The sequence below is a fragment of the Pelobates fuscus genome, chromosome 1 (genome assembly GCF_036172605.1).
Source record: "Pelobates fuscus isolate aPelFus1 chromosome 1, aPelFus1.pri, whole genome shotgun sequence".
Lineage (NCBI taxonomy): Eukaryota > Metazoa > Chordata > Amphibia > Anura > Pelobatidae > Pelobates > Pelobates fuscus.
The window spans coordinates 149,235,426-149,250,334 of record NC_086317.1 but is presented as its reverse complement, the minus strand read 5'-3'; the positions used below and the strand labels follow the sequence as shown (position 1 = coordinate 149,250,334).

The 14,909-nt window shown below is 38.0% G+C and overlaps 1 protein-coding gene across 2 annotated transcripts in view; it reads left to right on the top strand.

The window, feature by feature from the left end:
* CAMK1G (calcium/calmodulin dependent protein kinase IG) overlaps positions 1–13,526 on the top strand; it is a 69,068-nt gene extending 55,542 nt beyond the window's left edge. For both annotated transcript variants that reach the window (XM_063450952.1, XM_063450961.1), the window contains 7 exons: positions 410–485; positions 1,673–1,785; positions 2,091–2,169; positions 3,182–3,269; positions 4,035–5,215; positions 9,127–9,250; positions 12,435–13,526. In XM_063450952.1, coding sequence (XP_063307022.1) covers positions 410–485; positions 1,673–1,785; positions 2,091–2,169; positions 3,182–3,269; positions 4,035–5,215; positions 9,127–9,214 — 1,625 coding nt within the window. In that variant the 3' untranslated portion in view covers positions 9,215–9,250; positions 12,435–13,526. The remainder of the gene's footprint in view (positions 1–409; positions 486–1,672; positions 1,786–2,090; positions 2,170–3,181; positions 3,270–4,034; positions 5,216–9,126; positions 9,251–12,434) is intronic.
* The last annotated feature ends 1,383 nt before the right edge of the window (positions 13,527–14,909 follow it).

Genomic DNA, 14,909 nt, shown 5'->3' with positions numbered 1-14,909 from the left:
GCAAAGGAGAAGTCAGCAGAGAAGGATTACGATTCAACAGGAGCCCAATGCAGGTTACCATTTTGCTCCCCCTCCCCCTTGATTCTTACATAGGGATGGTGAATGGGGCTAAGCAAATTCATAGTTCCGAGGCCCTGTCTGACCCCTGTGCCCTAGGCTGAATTTGATGGGCCTTAGGTGCCCTTAAGCCTAGTCATGTTCTTTCTATCAGAACTCTTAATTCTCTGATTGGTTTATTTACTATCGTCTCCGAGAAACCTGAACTGTCGAAGTTTTGAGACACTGTATTTTTAGTGTAGTAGCTAATGAATGAATAAAATAAACCCCTGAAAGCAAACAAATATTACATTCTTCTTCTTCTACAAACTTGGTAAGTCCGTTGTTCCTCACTTCACTTCGTATTTTATAGCTCCTGAAGTTCTTGCCCAGAAGCCATACAGCAAAGCTGTGGATTGCTGGTCTATTGGTGTCATTACCTATATTTTGTAAGTGAAGTCTCCATGTTTTTGTTTAAAATGGTTGTTTTAAAATGTCTTACAATGTAAGCATTTCTATGTAAAACAGTGTAAAGTAATATCATATAGAAATATATAAAACAACAAAACTGTTTGTTTCTTAAATCATACATTTTACAGTTCAGAATGTTTAATAATCCAGTACGGAAAGTTAATAGATATTAGAAAGTCGAGACATATGTATGGCAGTGAGAACCACTATCTTCTTAAGTACTTTACATGATATTTACGTTATAATCTCCTGCTAAAGATTGAAGGAAATAGCCGTAAATTAATGATATAGAGGCCCACTTGCCTCTGATATCACCTCTGCTAAAAAAAAATAAAAAATTGTCCATGCATTTTGGAACAAAATATCTGTAGAACTATTGCACTCATTGAGAAACAAAAAAATGCAAACACTCAGAGGTATTTTAAAAATACATACAGCTCTTTTATGTTGTCTCACTTATATTGATCAATATATTGCACGAAAACTATATCCGTGGTACTATACAATGCATGTGTAACTTGACTGGACATGTTGTACGTTTTCACGTAAAATTTTAAACTGTTCAAAAATCTTTGATATAAATAAAGATTGTCAAAACAAAAATAAAGTTCTAGGACATCAGCATACCTCCCAATTATTCTGATTTTGGCAGTACAGTGACTGTTTCGGCGTCCTGTCCCACCATCCTAGGTTTGTTCCCTGGTTTCCCAATTTTGGGGGCAGCCACGGTAATGGAAGATCACATCCCTAACGGAACCCTGCTGCGTGGGTGGAATGATGCCTATTCCCCCTCAATGAAAGCTCAAAAGCATGGGTCATTTTTTTTGCTCCCCACATTCCTGGGACACCCTAAGGAAGCCACATGGGCCACTTTACACTCATGTTGGCCCTGATTGCATGCCAAAATCTATAAATCATGATGACTGCTCATACACTAAGGGACATTTTTTGTGACCGTCCCTTCACGTCATTCATTGTGTACGATAATACACTTTCTACTTCAAATAAGGTTGGAACTGATGATTACCATCAGAGAATCCTAAATATATGAATTTCTGTGTATACCCAGTACTTTTACTGTATAAGTCTAAATATGTAATTTAATCTATGTAATTTTAATTTGTCATTTGTTTTAGTATTTACATTCTGTTTTGTTCTTTTGTAGGCTGTGTGGTTACCCTCCTTTTTACGAGGAAACTGAATCAAAGCTCTTTGAGAAAATAAGAGACGGAACATATGAGTTTGAGTCTCCATTTTGGGATGACATTTCCAAATCAGGTACTGATATCTGTTGCTATTTTCTATAGCATATCACAGCTTAGCAAAGTTATGTTCACATTTGCTAGAACATTCTATTCTGGAGAGAGCTTTTCTGTCAGATATTGTAGAAAATATTGTTCTATAAGCATATAAATCTGTCAAAAAAGCTTCATTTGTAAAACATGTGGAATGACTAAACATGTTTGAAAGTAATGAAAAATGAGCAAATTCAAATGGCCATCTTAAATCAGGAAGAAAAAATAAATAAATATTGAAATTAAAGTAAAGTGTTGTTAACCAAAGTCTTGCAAATCTTCTTTCAGCAAAAGATTTCATAAGCTGCCTTCTCGAGAAAGATCCTCAGAAAAGATACAACTGTGAAAATGCCCTCAATCACCCATGGTGAGACACGAATGAGATTCATTACAATTCCATTTAGACTGCCAAGCATTACAAACACCAACTGGCAGGACAAGGAAGACAGACTGGATATTAAGAGAGTCTCAAAACATTTACAAGCTGTGAATTAGGAAGGAAGTAGCACTTGACAAATCAATTCTAGACATTTCTCTTTAGTGCGATATAGAGTCTCCACAGTCAAACCAAATATAAATTAGTCTTCGAGAACAGTGCCGCATATTTTCCAAGCTTCTTCTTGTTAACGGCTGTGCACATGCTAATGTTTGCCTAATTACCTTGGAGCACGCAGTGGGAATTCAGAATGTTCAATAAGTGTTTTTTTCCATCCTGTCAATAGCTATTGAGGAACCCTGTAGATTGGCTTAGAGACCAGCATCATAGTAACTCACTGTTCATTAATAAAGAAGATGTTTTCGTAGAACACCACCATTGTGCCCTTATGTGCTTTCCCATTCAGTATTCCTAGAATCAGATTACCATTTACGTAGAATTCATGCTAAAGAAATTATTTGAAGGTATTTAATGACATTGTTAGATTAACCCTTGTTTCACTACAGGGAAAACTTGTTTACTTCTATTCATACTAGGGACCTGTCGTTCTGTGCATAGTCATTCTTCTGTTGTTTTTTTTGTTTTTATATATATATCTTTTGAGAGATTAACTATTATTATTATTATCATTTAGCTCCAACATATTCCACAAAGCTTTAAAATGATAAAGTGTGGATATCTGACAAGTAATTTACATATGGAAAATAACAGAGACAAGAGGTGAAGAAGCCCCTGCTCAAATGAGCTTACAATCGGTGAATCTACAGTCAACTCCAGTTTAGCTCAAATTAAAACTCCAAAGATCTCCAACCAACAACCTATAGTTTCATTTAAATACTCTAGCAAATACTGACTACTAGTTGTAAGTGATGATATATTTTCTGTTTGTATAATACTATAAAAATTAAAAAAAATGTTTTTCTTGTGTATCCACAAAATGTAGGATTGCAGGTAACACTGCTCTCCATCGGGACATCTACTGCTCAGTGAGCATCCAAATCAAGAAGAACTTTGCAAAAAGCAAGTGGAAAGTGAGTAATATGTCACTATTAAATTCTTAGATTTTACCTTACATAGTTAGACATGCTGAAAGAAGACATGTTTCCATCAAGTTCAACCTTTCTCTCAAAAATAAAAATCTGTGCAGTACTTTATCGTGGTTTCAAAAACAGTTTAATACAAATAATATAGAAGCACATTTTTCAGCGCATGCTAAGTGACACAAGAATAATATAAATAAAAATATTCACTTACCCAGGTTATGGCTTATATGTATCTGCTGGCACTTTGTGAATGTAGATTCCCCAGATGTGAACATTACAATTTTATGTGCATAATAGCCACTTACAGTAAACTGATTTTCCTAGCTAAAACCCAATGTTTGTATTTGAAAGGGTATTGCAGGCAGCACATGTGCCCTCTTGTGGGCCCAGGACCTTCTCCTTCAACTTGTAGATGTTCGGGAGAACTGCACATTCTCATATATACAGTGCGTAAGGAGAAAAGGATGTTTATGTAATTTACAGTCAATTACACTCTTGGTACACTGGGCTGAGGAATAACTTATATGACTGAAACAGTGTTTATTTGTGTTTGTGAAATAAATACTAAATATGACTTGAACATAAATTATGTAATATTATATGTCAACAGAACATGAACATGATCACTAGGAAGTCATATCACTCCCTTAAAATTCATATTTTTCACACACAAAAAATGTAAGCAATGTTCAGATCTTTGTTTCACAATTTTTGGTTTGGAATTCCTGTATTCATTTTTTAATGTTTTTACAGCAAGCATTTAATGCAGCGACAGTAGTTTATCATATGAAAAAGCTGCACATGAACACCAACCAAAACAGTGGAAATTCCACCACAGAAGTAAAGAATGGACTCCCAACAATCAAAGTTTCTACAGCTAAAAGTTTAAGTAGTTCTAATGATAATATAGAGGAAATGAATAGAGATGAAAAAGAGATGTTGCACCTGACTATCCCCCATAAAACATCTCCTGGTAGCATGGTAACAGTGATGCCTTGCAGTATTGCTAATGGAGAACTGAAATCTGAAACAAATCCACTAACTACAATGGAATCTAAAGTCATCAAGCCAACTGATGCACATCTTTTGAGCTCTGCTGATTCTGGCTCTGAGAGAGCCAGCTTAACTCACAAAATGTCCTCTCAGCCAAGACAACTTGAGTTACCACCATCTGTCCAAAAATCAAGCCATGCAGTCCAAATTCCCACTTCAAGTTCTAGGAGATCACCACCTAAGGGTATCACCCAAAACAGTGCTACCCAAACCAGCCCGGTGCACCACATGGTTATGGAGCAAAATCAAGCTTGCCCTGTGAAGGATGGGCATTCACAAACAAAATCTACTTCTAAAACACAGAAAAATCTTACTTCCAAGACCACCAGTGGAACTAAGACTGTCCAAGTAGAAACACAAGCAAAAGCGCATCGGCATCACAGCCCGAAACACATTTCTCAATCTCTCGATCTCCCATCACCCCTGGAACTAAACAATCAAGTCAAGAGAAATTCATTACAGAAAACACCTTCTACAAACACTAATCCAAAAAAGTCATCAGTTCCAATTGATCATATTACAACTAATAGTTCACAGAAACCTCCTCCACAAATAACACCTAATTCCCCAAAGATAGCAGAACAAGAAGCCAGTTCTTTAAAGACCTCTTCCAAGAAGGTCAATGTACAAACCTCCGTGCAAGAAAAATCATCCAAAAAGACCAGCCCCACAAATAAGTCTACCCTAGATTATGATATTTTGTGTATGGAGATCCCTCAGTGCAGACCCATGGACTTATCTTATGGAACTGTTAAGAATGACAGGATTCCAGTTGCCACTAGCCTATATGTCGCAAATGGAATCTCGGAGGAGACCTATGAAAAGGGAAAACCAATATCCTGCTCTGAAACTGGGCCACCAAGAAAATCTCACAAAAGGCAGTAAGTTCACATCTGAATTTATATTGCCATTTGTTTACAAATCAATAAAGATACTATATAGATCTTTTTCAACTATTGATACTGTTTTACCTTAAAGCATCTTCAGCTGCAAGGGGGTAAATTTTAAGGCTGCAACTTGCATTTTTTTTTATAGCTATTTTAACGTGTACCCTCCATGTCATATATAAGTTTTCTGTAAAGGAAAACATATGCTGTATATGAAATTATAGTAAATGTGTGGGTTTTCAACAAATCTATGTATACACATGTTTTGTTTTTTTCACGTCAATCAGTTTTCAGCATATTCTCCGTGTTATGTACTGAGTGACAGTGGAGAGCAGGAGTACCTTCTGACAGGCTATCTTGTTCTCCATCCCAGCAACTACAGTGCATGATTAGTAGTTCCTGCCAATAATTCCTGTGGTACCTCATACTTTTCCAGACATAAGGCAGCACATAGGGCGCATTGTCCCGTGATATGCATTGTCTGGGTGACCTGCCAGTCACTTCATGTAGCATGGCCAAGCAGACCGGAAGCTGCTTTCTGAGAGCAATGAGTAGCTTCCTGTCAGACCAGGTAGAGGATAAAGAAGATCACATCTAGTCGGCCACGCTACAAAAGGGAGGTGAGCAGGCACGCAAGTGGAGAAAGAGGGGTAAAGAGACACACAAAAGGGCCTGGAGAAGGGGACAATGACACATGCAGATGGGCTGGTGAAGGGGACAAGGACATACACAGAATGTCACAAACACTGGAATTGGGGAAGGAGACACATGCCACGCAGAGGGGCTGGGAAAGAGAACAATGACGCACGCAAAGGACCTGGAAAAGGGGACAAAGAGACACACAGATGGATTAGGAAGGGACACACATATGCACTCAGAGGGGCTGGGGAATGGGACAAAGATACACACATAGGAGCTGGGGAAGGGGAAACAGAGACACTCAGTGGGGAAGGGGAAAATGGTCTGGCTGGGGAAAAAAGAGACATGCAAAGGGTCTGAGGGAAAAAGAGACACACAAAGGTGCTGGGGGGAAGAGGCACCGAGATAGTCTGTAGAAGTGGAAAAAGAAACACGCAAAGGGTTGGGTGAAGAACGAGACACACAAGGTGCCAGGGAGATAGACACCCCAGTCTTACCTGTCCCAATAAAATGCCAGCATGCCAGGGGAATGCCCAGTTAAAGTCCCAGCTGTGTACACAATGAACAGGCTCCTAGTATGTTTATAAATTCACATTTTTTTTTTTATATAGTATACAAATTATTTAATTAATGTTCAGATTGCATTTTTGGTATATTTATATAAAAAGTACATACTGTTCTATTCTCAGATTAGGTGAAATAGTTAATCTATTTAACTGTTTTTTTTAGCGGGGTTGTTTTGTTTTTTTCTAAATAAGTCAAAGTTTTGTTGATATTTAAAGGTTTTAAAATATTATCATTCATAAAGAGTTAAATCTCTTTCACCTATTAATTTCAGAACAGATCAGAAACAGTCCAGTGCACTCCTGGATAGTGGTCAATATCTATAGTTATTTTATATTGCTATAACAGGAACAATATGACATTGCATAATATCAATGGCTATTATTAGTTTAAGAAAAGATATGCAATAAAGCAACGCCTACGTTCAAACTACATAAAAGATCTATATAAAAGAAAAAAGAAAAACAAAGGTATAATACACTATTGTAAATATAGCCAGGGATTTATTCTTGAGCACAAACCGTTGATAATGACAGTAGAACAGAAGGCGAGGGCAGCTCAAATAATGCACAGTAGCATAATTAAGGTTTAGAACTGGTGGAATAAAAGCTTTTGTCTCTGCAATAAACATGTTCATACAGTCAAATACCCTCTGTGAAGGGATCTCCACAGTTGATGGAAGGAAAAGGTGTATATTAGTATTTATTTATTTTCATTTTAAATCTGGCAGCTGTTTCTTAATGCATCCGATTAGTAGTATAGTGGTCTGCCAGTTTAAGTAGGGATGTCCACCAAGTGACCGTGAGAAAGGAATGCTGGGAAAAGCACTAAACTAAAAACTCATCTATTAGTTAGGTAGCATAGCCAAATTGCAATGAATACCTGACTAGCAGCATGTGCTTCTTTTGGCTATAAGAGCCTAAGCAGCACAATGTTCATGGGTTTCATGACAGGACATAACATAGCAAGGTGGGCGTATGTCTTGACATATCTCAAAATCTCTGTCATTGTAGGGGACATCACATTTAATGCCAGTTTAGTGCTTAATGCCTATGGCATTTTTATTTGTCAAGTAAACCTTGTATGTTCGGTTCAGGTCCAAATTGGGCACAGAATGACCAGAATACAATGAGATGCTTCTGCCGGCTGAGCCACACAGCCACATCTTTCCCCTAGAATGTTGTCCTTTTTATCGCTCTAAGTAAATACATTCTGTTAAATATTGTAATTAACACTGTAAGTCCCGTGTAATGAATCCAGGAGCTGGTTCACTTAAAAAGGCTTTGTTAAAATTCAGGATGAAAACATGGAATTTGTATATATGGTGTGTATACCTTTAAATCTGTCTCAAATGAGATAAAATTAGGTGCACGCCAAATACTATACTTTTAACAAACAGGAAATTAAAATCACCTTCCAGTATAGGAAACTGTTTCCTGTGATATAATAAATCAGTGTAACACTGATACGTAGTGACACAATAATATATGGTGTGTGTGTCTTTAAATTTATGATCTATAAGTGGACAGAATATATACCAAGTGGTGTATTTAGAAGTACGGATATATTATTTGGTGGAAATATGATGAAGATGACTATATTTCATATAAATGGTTAAAAATCAATAAAATCCAATGAATTCCAAATGAAGTTTAAAAATAATTCAAAATTTATTAGAAAAAAGGCGCCTATATCAGGGCTTTCAAAGTGATAGAGTATAAAAATATAAAACTACATAAAAATGAATAAATATAAGTCAGGGACGTTTTGCAAGATTGTTACCAGCACATCTGTGTAGGTTGTTCCGTTTTTGTAGTGAGGACCAGTTAGGATGGATGTGGATAGTTTGTTGCTCTTTCTGCCGGCAACAAACTATCCACATCCATCCTAACTGGTCCTCACTACAAAAACGGAACAACCTACACAGATGTGCTGGTAACAATCTTGCAAAACGTCCCTGACTTATATTTATTCATTTTTATGTAGTTTTATATTTTTATACTCTATCACTTTGAAAGCCCTGATATAGGCGCCTTTTTTCTAATAAATTTTGAATTATTTTTAAACTTCATTTGGAATTCATTGGATTTTATTGATTTTTAACCATTTATATGAAATATAGTCATCTTCATCATATTTCCACCAAATAATATATCCGTACTTCTAAATACACCACTTGGTATATATTCTGTCCACTTATAGATCATAAATTTAAAGACACACACACCATATATTATTGTGTCACTACGTATCAGTGTTACACTGATTTATTATATCACAGGAAACAGTTTCCTATACTGGAAGGTGATTTTAATTTCCTGTTTGTTAAAAGTATAGTATTTGGCGTGCACCTAATTTTATCTCATTTGAGACAGATTTAAAGGTATACACACCATATATACAAATTCCATGTTTTCATCCTGAATTTTAACAAAGCCTTTTTAAGTGAACCAGCTCCTGGATTCATTACACGGGACTTACAGTGTTAATTACAATACTTCGTATTTCAGACAGTTTTAGGTGAAATTTCTGTCTATATCCAGTTTTTGAGCTCTTCACTTCAAGTCAGACTCCCTCATCCCTGTGTGTTGCATTAGGCATACCAGACCCATTTGACATTCTGTTAAATGACTGCCCTTGCTCTGACATGGTTCTGATTTTCAGTTGCAACATTTAAGTGAATTAATGTTCTCTTTTCACAGGCACTTCATGAATGCCGCTGCTCCAACGAAAGGGACAAACTACACACATTGTGGTAGTGGACAGACAGGAGTTTGCTCAATCATGTGATCACAAGGAATGTGATTTGAGTAACTACATTTCATAGTAAGTTGTGTGTCTGTAGGCCTCAAGCCAAAAAATATTTGTATAAATGTTTACAGTGAAAGCTAGCTAACACAAGTTCATTTAATGTTTGAGATGAAAGTATAGTTGTATATTACAGATATTGGGAAGCAAGTACCGTTGCACATATTTCTTGTTTCTGAAAGAATGCTTAGCTTTTTAAAAAGCTGCAAAATAAGATAAATAAAGCTTTATTTTCATTCTGTCATAATACTTAATGGGTAGCTGTAAGACAAGTGGGCAGGCCTCCTAGGGCAGTGACAAGGGGTGACCCACCCAGAAAGTGTGTTGACCAGCCTGGAAAAGAAGCATAACTGCCTGACATGAGTGTACATCCAAGGCTGTTTGTTGAACACTTTTCTTCCTGGCTACCCCACTTTCTCTCCTCTAGCACTCCTTCCTTCATACTTGGGAACTTTAACATCCCAGTCAACAACCTCAACTGCCCTGATGCCTCCCATCTGCTCTCTGTAACCTCCTCTTTCGGCCTCACACAGTAGTCTATTTCAGCAACTTATACAGCAGGAAACACTCTTGACCTAATCTTCACCAATCTCTGTACCACCTCTAATCCAATGTTCCATTTCCTTTATCTTACCACCATCTGCTGACTTTTGACATCGGCATACCCCAAACCCAAATTTCACAACCGTCAACTCTCCAGTCCTCAAAAACCTCCACTGCCTTGATCTCCAGCATCTCTCCACCAAACTCCAAACTCTCCTTTTATCCATCTCAAATCTCACTTGCCTTAACCCTGCAACCTGACTCTACAACTCAACTCTCTCCTCTCAACTTGACATCATGGCACCTCCTACATTTAAACGCAGCAAGAATTCCCAATTACAACCAAGCTGACCCAATATCTCAAAACATGTTCCAGAACTGCTGAACGCTGTTGGAGAAAGTCTCACTCTGCACCAGACTTCCTACACTATAAATTTATGCTGCACTCTGGCTCTTTCCTTTGCAAAAGTAAATCACTTCAACACCCTCATAAGCACACTGTCCCGCCAACCCAAATGCCTATTTCACACTCTTAATGCTCTCCTTTGCCCTGTTGCTTCCCCTCCCTCTACCACCCTGTCTGCCTCAAACTTTGCTACTCACTTCACGATCTACAATCTACAATTTCTACAATCAGGGAGGAGATCTCTAACATCTCTCCCTCCCCTTCCGATACATCTTCCAATACATCACCCAACCCCACTCACTCCACCGTTCTATGCTCATTCGCACCTACTACAACGGAAGAGGTTTCAACTTTGCTCCGGTCCTCCCGCCCAACCACCTTTCCCTTGATCCTGTTCCCTCATATCTCATCCACACTCCCTCTCTTTCTGTTCCTCTCACTAAAATTTTTAATCTCTCCCTTCAAGCACGCAAGCATTTCCTTCACCCTTCAAGCATGCAACTATAATGCCGATTCTGAAAAAGCCTAACCTCGATCCCAACTCTCCATCCAACTATCGCTCTATATCGCTCTGCCATTTGCCTCCAAGATCCTTGAGAGAGTTGTGTATGCAAGATTGACAGACTTCCTCAAATCCAACTCTCTGCTTGACCTGCTTCAGTCTGGATTCCGCGCTTGTCACTCTGTTGAAACAGCTGTGACCAAAGTATCCAACGATTTAATCGCTGCTAAATCTCGCGGCCATTACTCTATCCTAATTCTCCTTGATCTTTCTGCTGCCTTTGACACTGTTGATCATGAACAGCTTCTTCTCATTCTCCATAATCTCGGTCTACGAGATACTGTTCACTCTTGGTGCTCCTCCTACCTCTTCCAGTGCTTTTTCAGTGTTTTTTTTTTCTCTGGCTTTGCCACTTCTCTCAAATCCCTCTATGTTGGCATTCCCCAAGGTTCTGTCCTTGGTCCCCTATTGTTCTCAGTCTACACTGCCTCCCTTGGTAAACTCATCATCTCCTTTTGGCTTCCATTATCATTTATATGCAAATGACACAAATCCACCTGCCCTCTCCTGATCTCTATCTGCCCATCTTGACTCGTGTCTCTGACTGCCTCTCTGCGATTTCCAATTGGATGGCTGCTCATTTCCTTAAACTCAACCTGTCCAAAACGGAACTTCTGGTCTTTCCTCTCTCAAGTGTTGCTACTCCCGTGTCTGTCTCCCTCAAAGTCAACGGCGCCACTATCACCTCTACCACCAAATCCTGCTGCTTCCATCTCAAAAACCTAGCTCGCACCCGCCCCTATTTAACACCAGACGCAGCTAAAGTGCTGGTCCATGCCATTGTTCTTTCTCGCCTTGACTACTGCAATCCCCTTCTCAGTGGTCTTACATGTTCCCAGATTTCACCGCTGTAATCTATAATGAATGCGGCAGCGAGGCTCATTTTCCTGTCCGCCCGCACCTCCCACGCCACCATCTCCTCTGTCAGTCCCTACATTGGATTACAGTTAGATATAGGGCTCAATTTAAGATTCTGGTGCTTGCTTACAAGTCCCTACATAATGCTGCTCCAACCTACGTATCCTCCCTAATACACAAGTATGTCTCGTCGAGGCCCCTGCGCTCTGCCGAAGACCTACGTCTATCATCTGTCCGTACATCTGATGCTCACCTCCAGGGCTGCACCTTTTCTGTGGAACTCCCTTCCCTTCTCAGTTGGACTTTCACCCAGTCTCCACTCCTTCCATAAATTCTTTGAAAACACACTTCTTCAGGAAAGCATATCATTTAAACTGTTAGCGGGTTTTCATTCCCCTCCTCCCCCCATGACTCCTCTTCTGCAACTCCTCAAAAATAACTTAAGTTCTCAGTGAATCCTTTTCTAGCAACCTATTTCCTTACCCCTACTTATACCCTTTGTGTCACTATGCTCCACTCCCTCTAGCATGTAAGCTCATTGAGCCGGGCCCTCAACCCCTCTGTTCCTGAGCGTCCATATGTCTGGTTACAATTATGTGTCTGTTTGTCCACCCATTGTACAGTGCTACAGAATTTGCTGGCTCTATATAAATAATAATAATACACTGTTTAGGGACAGTTCCCTCCAATCCTCAGATGTAGAACAAACCTAGTGTGGCAGAACAGAACCCTGAATTTGGGACATTCCCACCGCACCAAGGGTAGTGGAAGGAATAATAAAACCATGTTTTAATAGTAGCAATAACATGAACTATATTATCTATGTCTTCCAGAAGGGCTGCACTTTTTCTTGTGCATTTAAGCCAAAACATTGATCACGCTTCAGTGGAGAAGCAGAGGAAACTTTCATTCACTTCCTTTATGGGAACAATGTTTGAATAACGTGGAGGCTTTCCGAAGGACAAGGCAGTGGTTTTGCAAACCTGGAACGTACTTGCTTATAACAGGTGTATCTATCCTGCACAGCTCCATTGCTTGCTAGAACATCCTAAATCAGCACTTAGTAGACATCACCAGGAGGACTCAACTAAGTTGTCAATCAAAATGTATCTTTGTACAAATATATTTACAATTGTAAATGTACGGGTTATGTTACCATGTGTTTTAAGTCATAGCATTGTGTTACTTGTTTTAAAATTTAGTATTTTCAGTACATGGAATATTTCTGAATATTTCCAGAAGAAGATAAATCCTTTGGTGTAAACCAAGATCTACTGTTAACGAGGCCACCTCGGAAGCTGGCAACCAGGTTGTTATTTAACTGAAGAATTAAAATAATGCTGGACTTTTCAGAAGATTAAGTATTGAGCAGCTTATGGAAATGAAGAGTTAGCCAAATGTCAAACTTGTCAAACTGATACGAACATGCAGACATATATTTAGTTGTTATGATAGGGCTTAATTTATATTGTAAATTATCACATGAAAAGTTTTAAAATATGTGTGCATTTTCTGGTTATAATACAAGAATGATATAGCAAATTAAGAGTTCCAGTAGACTCATCAATAGCCAACTGTATCAGACATGTTGTCAGAAAACTTTTTTTTTTCTGCAAATTGGGTGTTAATAGCTTTGTAATGTAGGCATTTATACACTTCTATTAGCTTTTTTTTTGTCACGACAAGTAAAGAAGTAATGCCATAAAATTATCATTTATAACATCTCAATTCTTTATTTGCAATATGTGGGGTGCCATCACCTATATACACATTCTCTAGATGTCCGGAATATTTGAATTGTAGTGTATAAATGCCACTATTGATTTTTGCAAACAAGTGTAGGATATTAGAAAATACTAATGCTTTATTTTCAGTCATCGAAACTGAGTGAAATCTTTGCTGTGTGTGTATGTAAATATGTTTCCTGCTGCTCTATATATTGTAAAATATAATTATTAATAAACTTTTTTTAATCAATAGAACTCTGGGTTTTCACTGTAATGTTTGACTCCCAATGTGCATGGCAATTCAATTTTTTATTTTTTTTTAAATTTGAAATGTTTTGCCTTTTTAGTCCCTTGATATATTTAACAATTTAATGAAAAACAAGACATGCTTCTTGCTCATTTCTTTCAATATGGATATTTGATTAATATCTGTGGTGGTTATTATACTCCGCACATATGGCATCTATTAGAGCCAATCTTCTTCTGGATAAAACAGTATTTTTTTTATTTTAGGCAAGGGAGGTTTCAAGATTAATTTATTTGCATGTGGCTGTTTTGTTGCTTAGTTAAATGAGACACTTTTTGCATCTATGAAATTGGATCCCTTGTTTTATTAAAAAAAAAACGCAGCTAATTAGAAGCCAAGTATCTGCCAGTTTTTGGATGTGAAGGTGGCCAGCCGGGAATTACCATTTATAAGCTGTCAGTGATGGCTAGACATTAAAAATAAAAAATAAATAAAATCCAGAGAGAGCTGTTGAGAGTATCTGATGCAAGCAACCAATCACAACCTGGGGTTTAAACCTGGGTTAACAGCTAGAGGAAAGTGCATTTTCCTCTATTATTTTTTTAACAATGTATTTATTATTTTATTTATTTATTTTTTTGCCCAATTTTCTTATTTTTTAAACAAGCTGATGGTAAAAAGTGTAGCACAACATTTCCACAATGCCTGTCATATTTAGTGAGCTCTCTTGCTCCATATAAGGCACAAGATTGCAGCTGCAACATTTAGCATGAACGGTTCAATACCAATGGAGAAATCATTTACAGAGCATGAGTGTAGACACCTAAAAGCATTGGGATGCAACAGAGATTATGAAGAAAGCATGTCAAACACACGTGGCCCACAGTGGATATATTTCCTGTAGAGACCTGAGATACACATTACCTTAGACCCAGGCAAAAAAAGGAGCCTTCACCATGTGTCACTGTGGGCCCAGCATTGCAGTAAGCCCAAGTTCTTCCCCACAAGAAGGCTGTATGAAGACTGAGAAAGAAGGCCACTTTCTTCGGATTTAGCCTTCTATATTTTGCCTCAAACTAAAGCTGTTTGTGTGTCAGTGTCCTCTGTGTATATATTTTTTGTGTGTCAGTGTACACTGCGTGTATGTGTTTGTGTGTGTGTGTCAGTGTCCTCTGTGTGTAATTATGTATGTGTCAGGGTGTTCTGTGTAACTGTAATGTGTGTATTCTTTTTTATTTTGTGACTTTTATACTTTACTGAATTAATAGTTCATACTCTCCTCTTGACATACACAATATTAACATTATGTCATATTTATTTTACCTTTAGTCAGG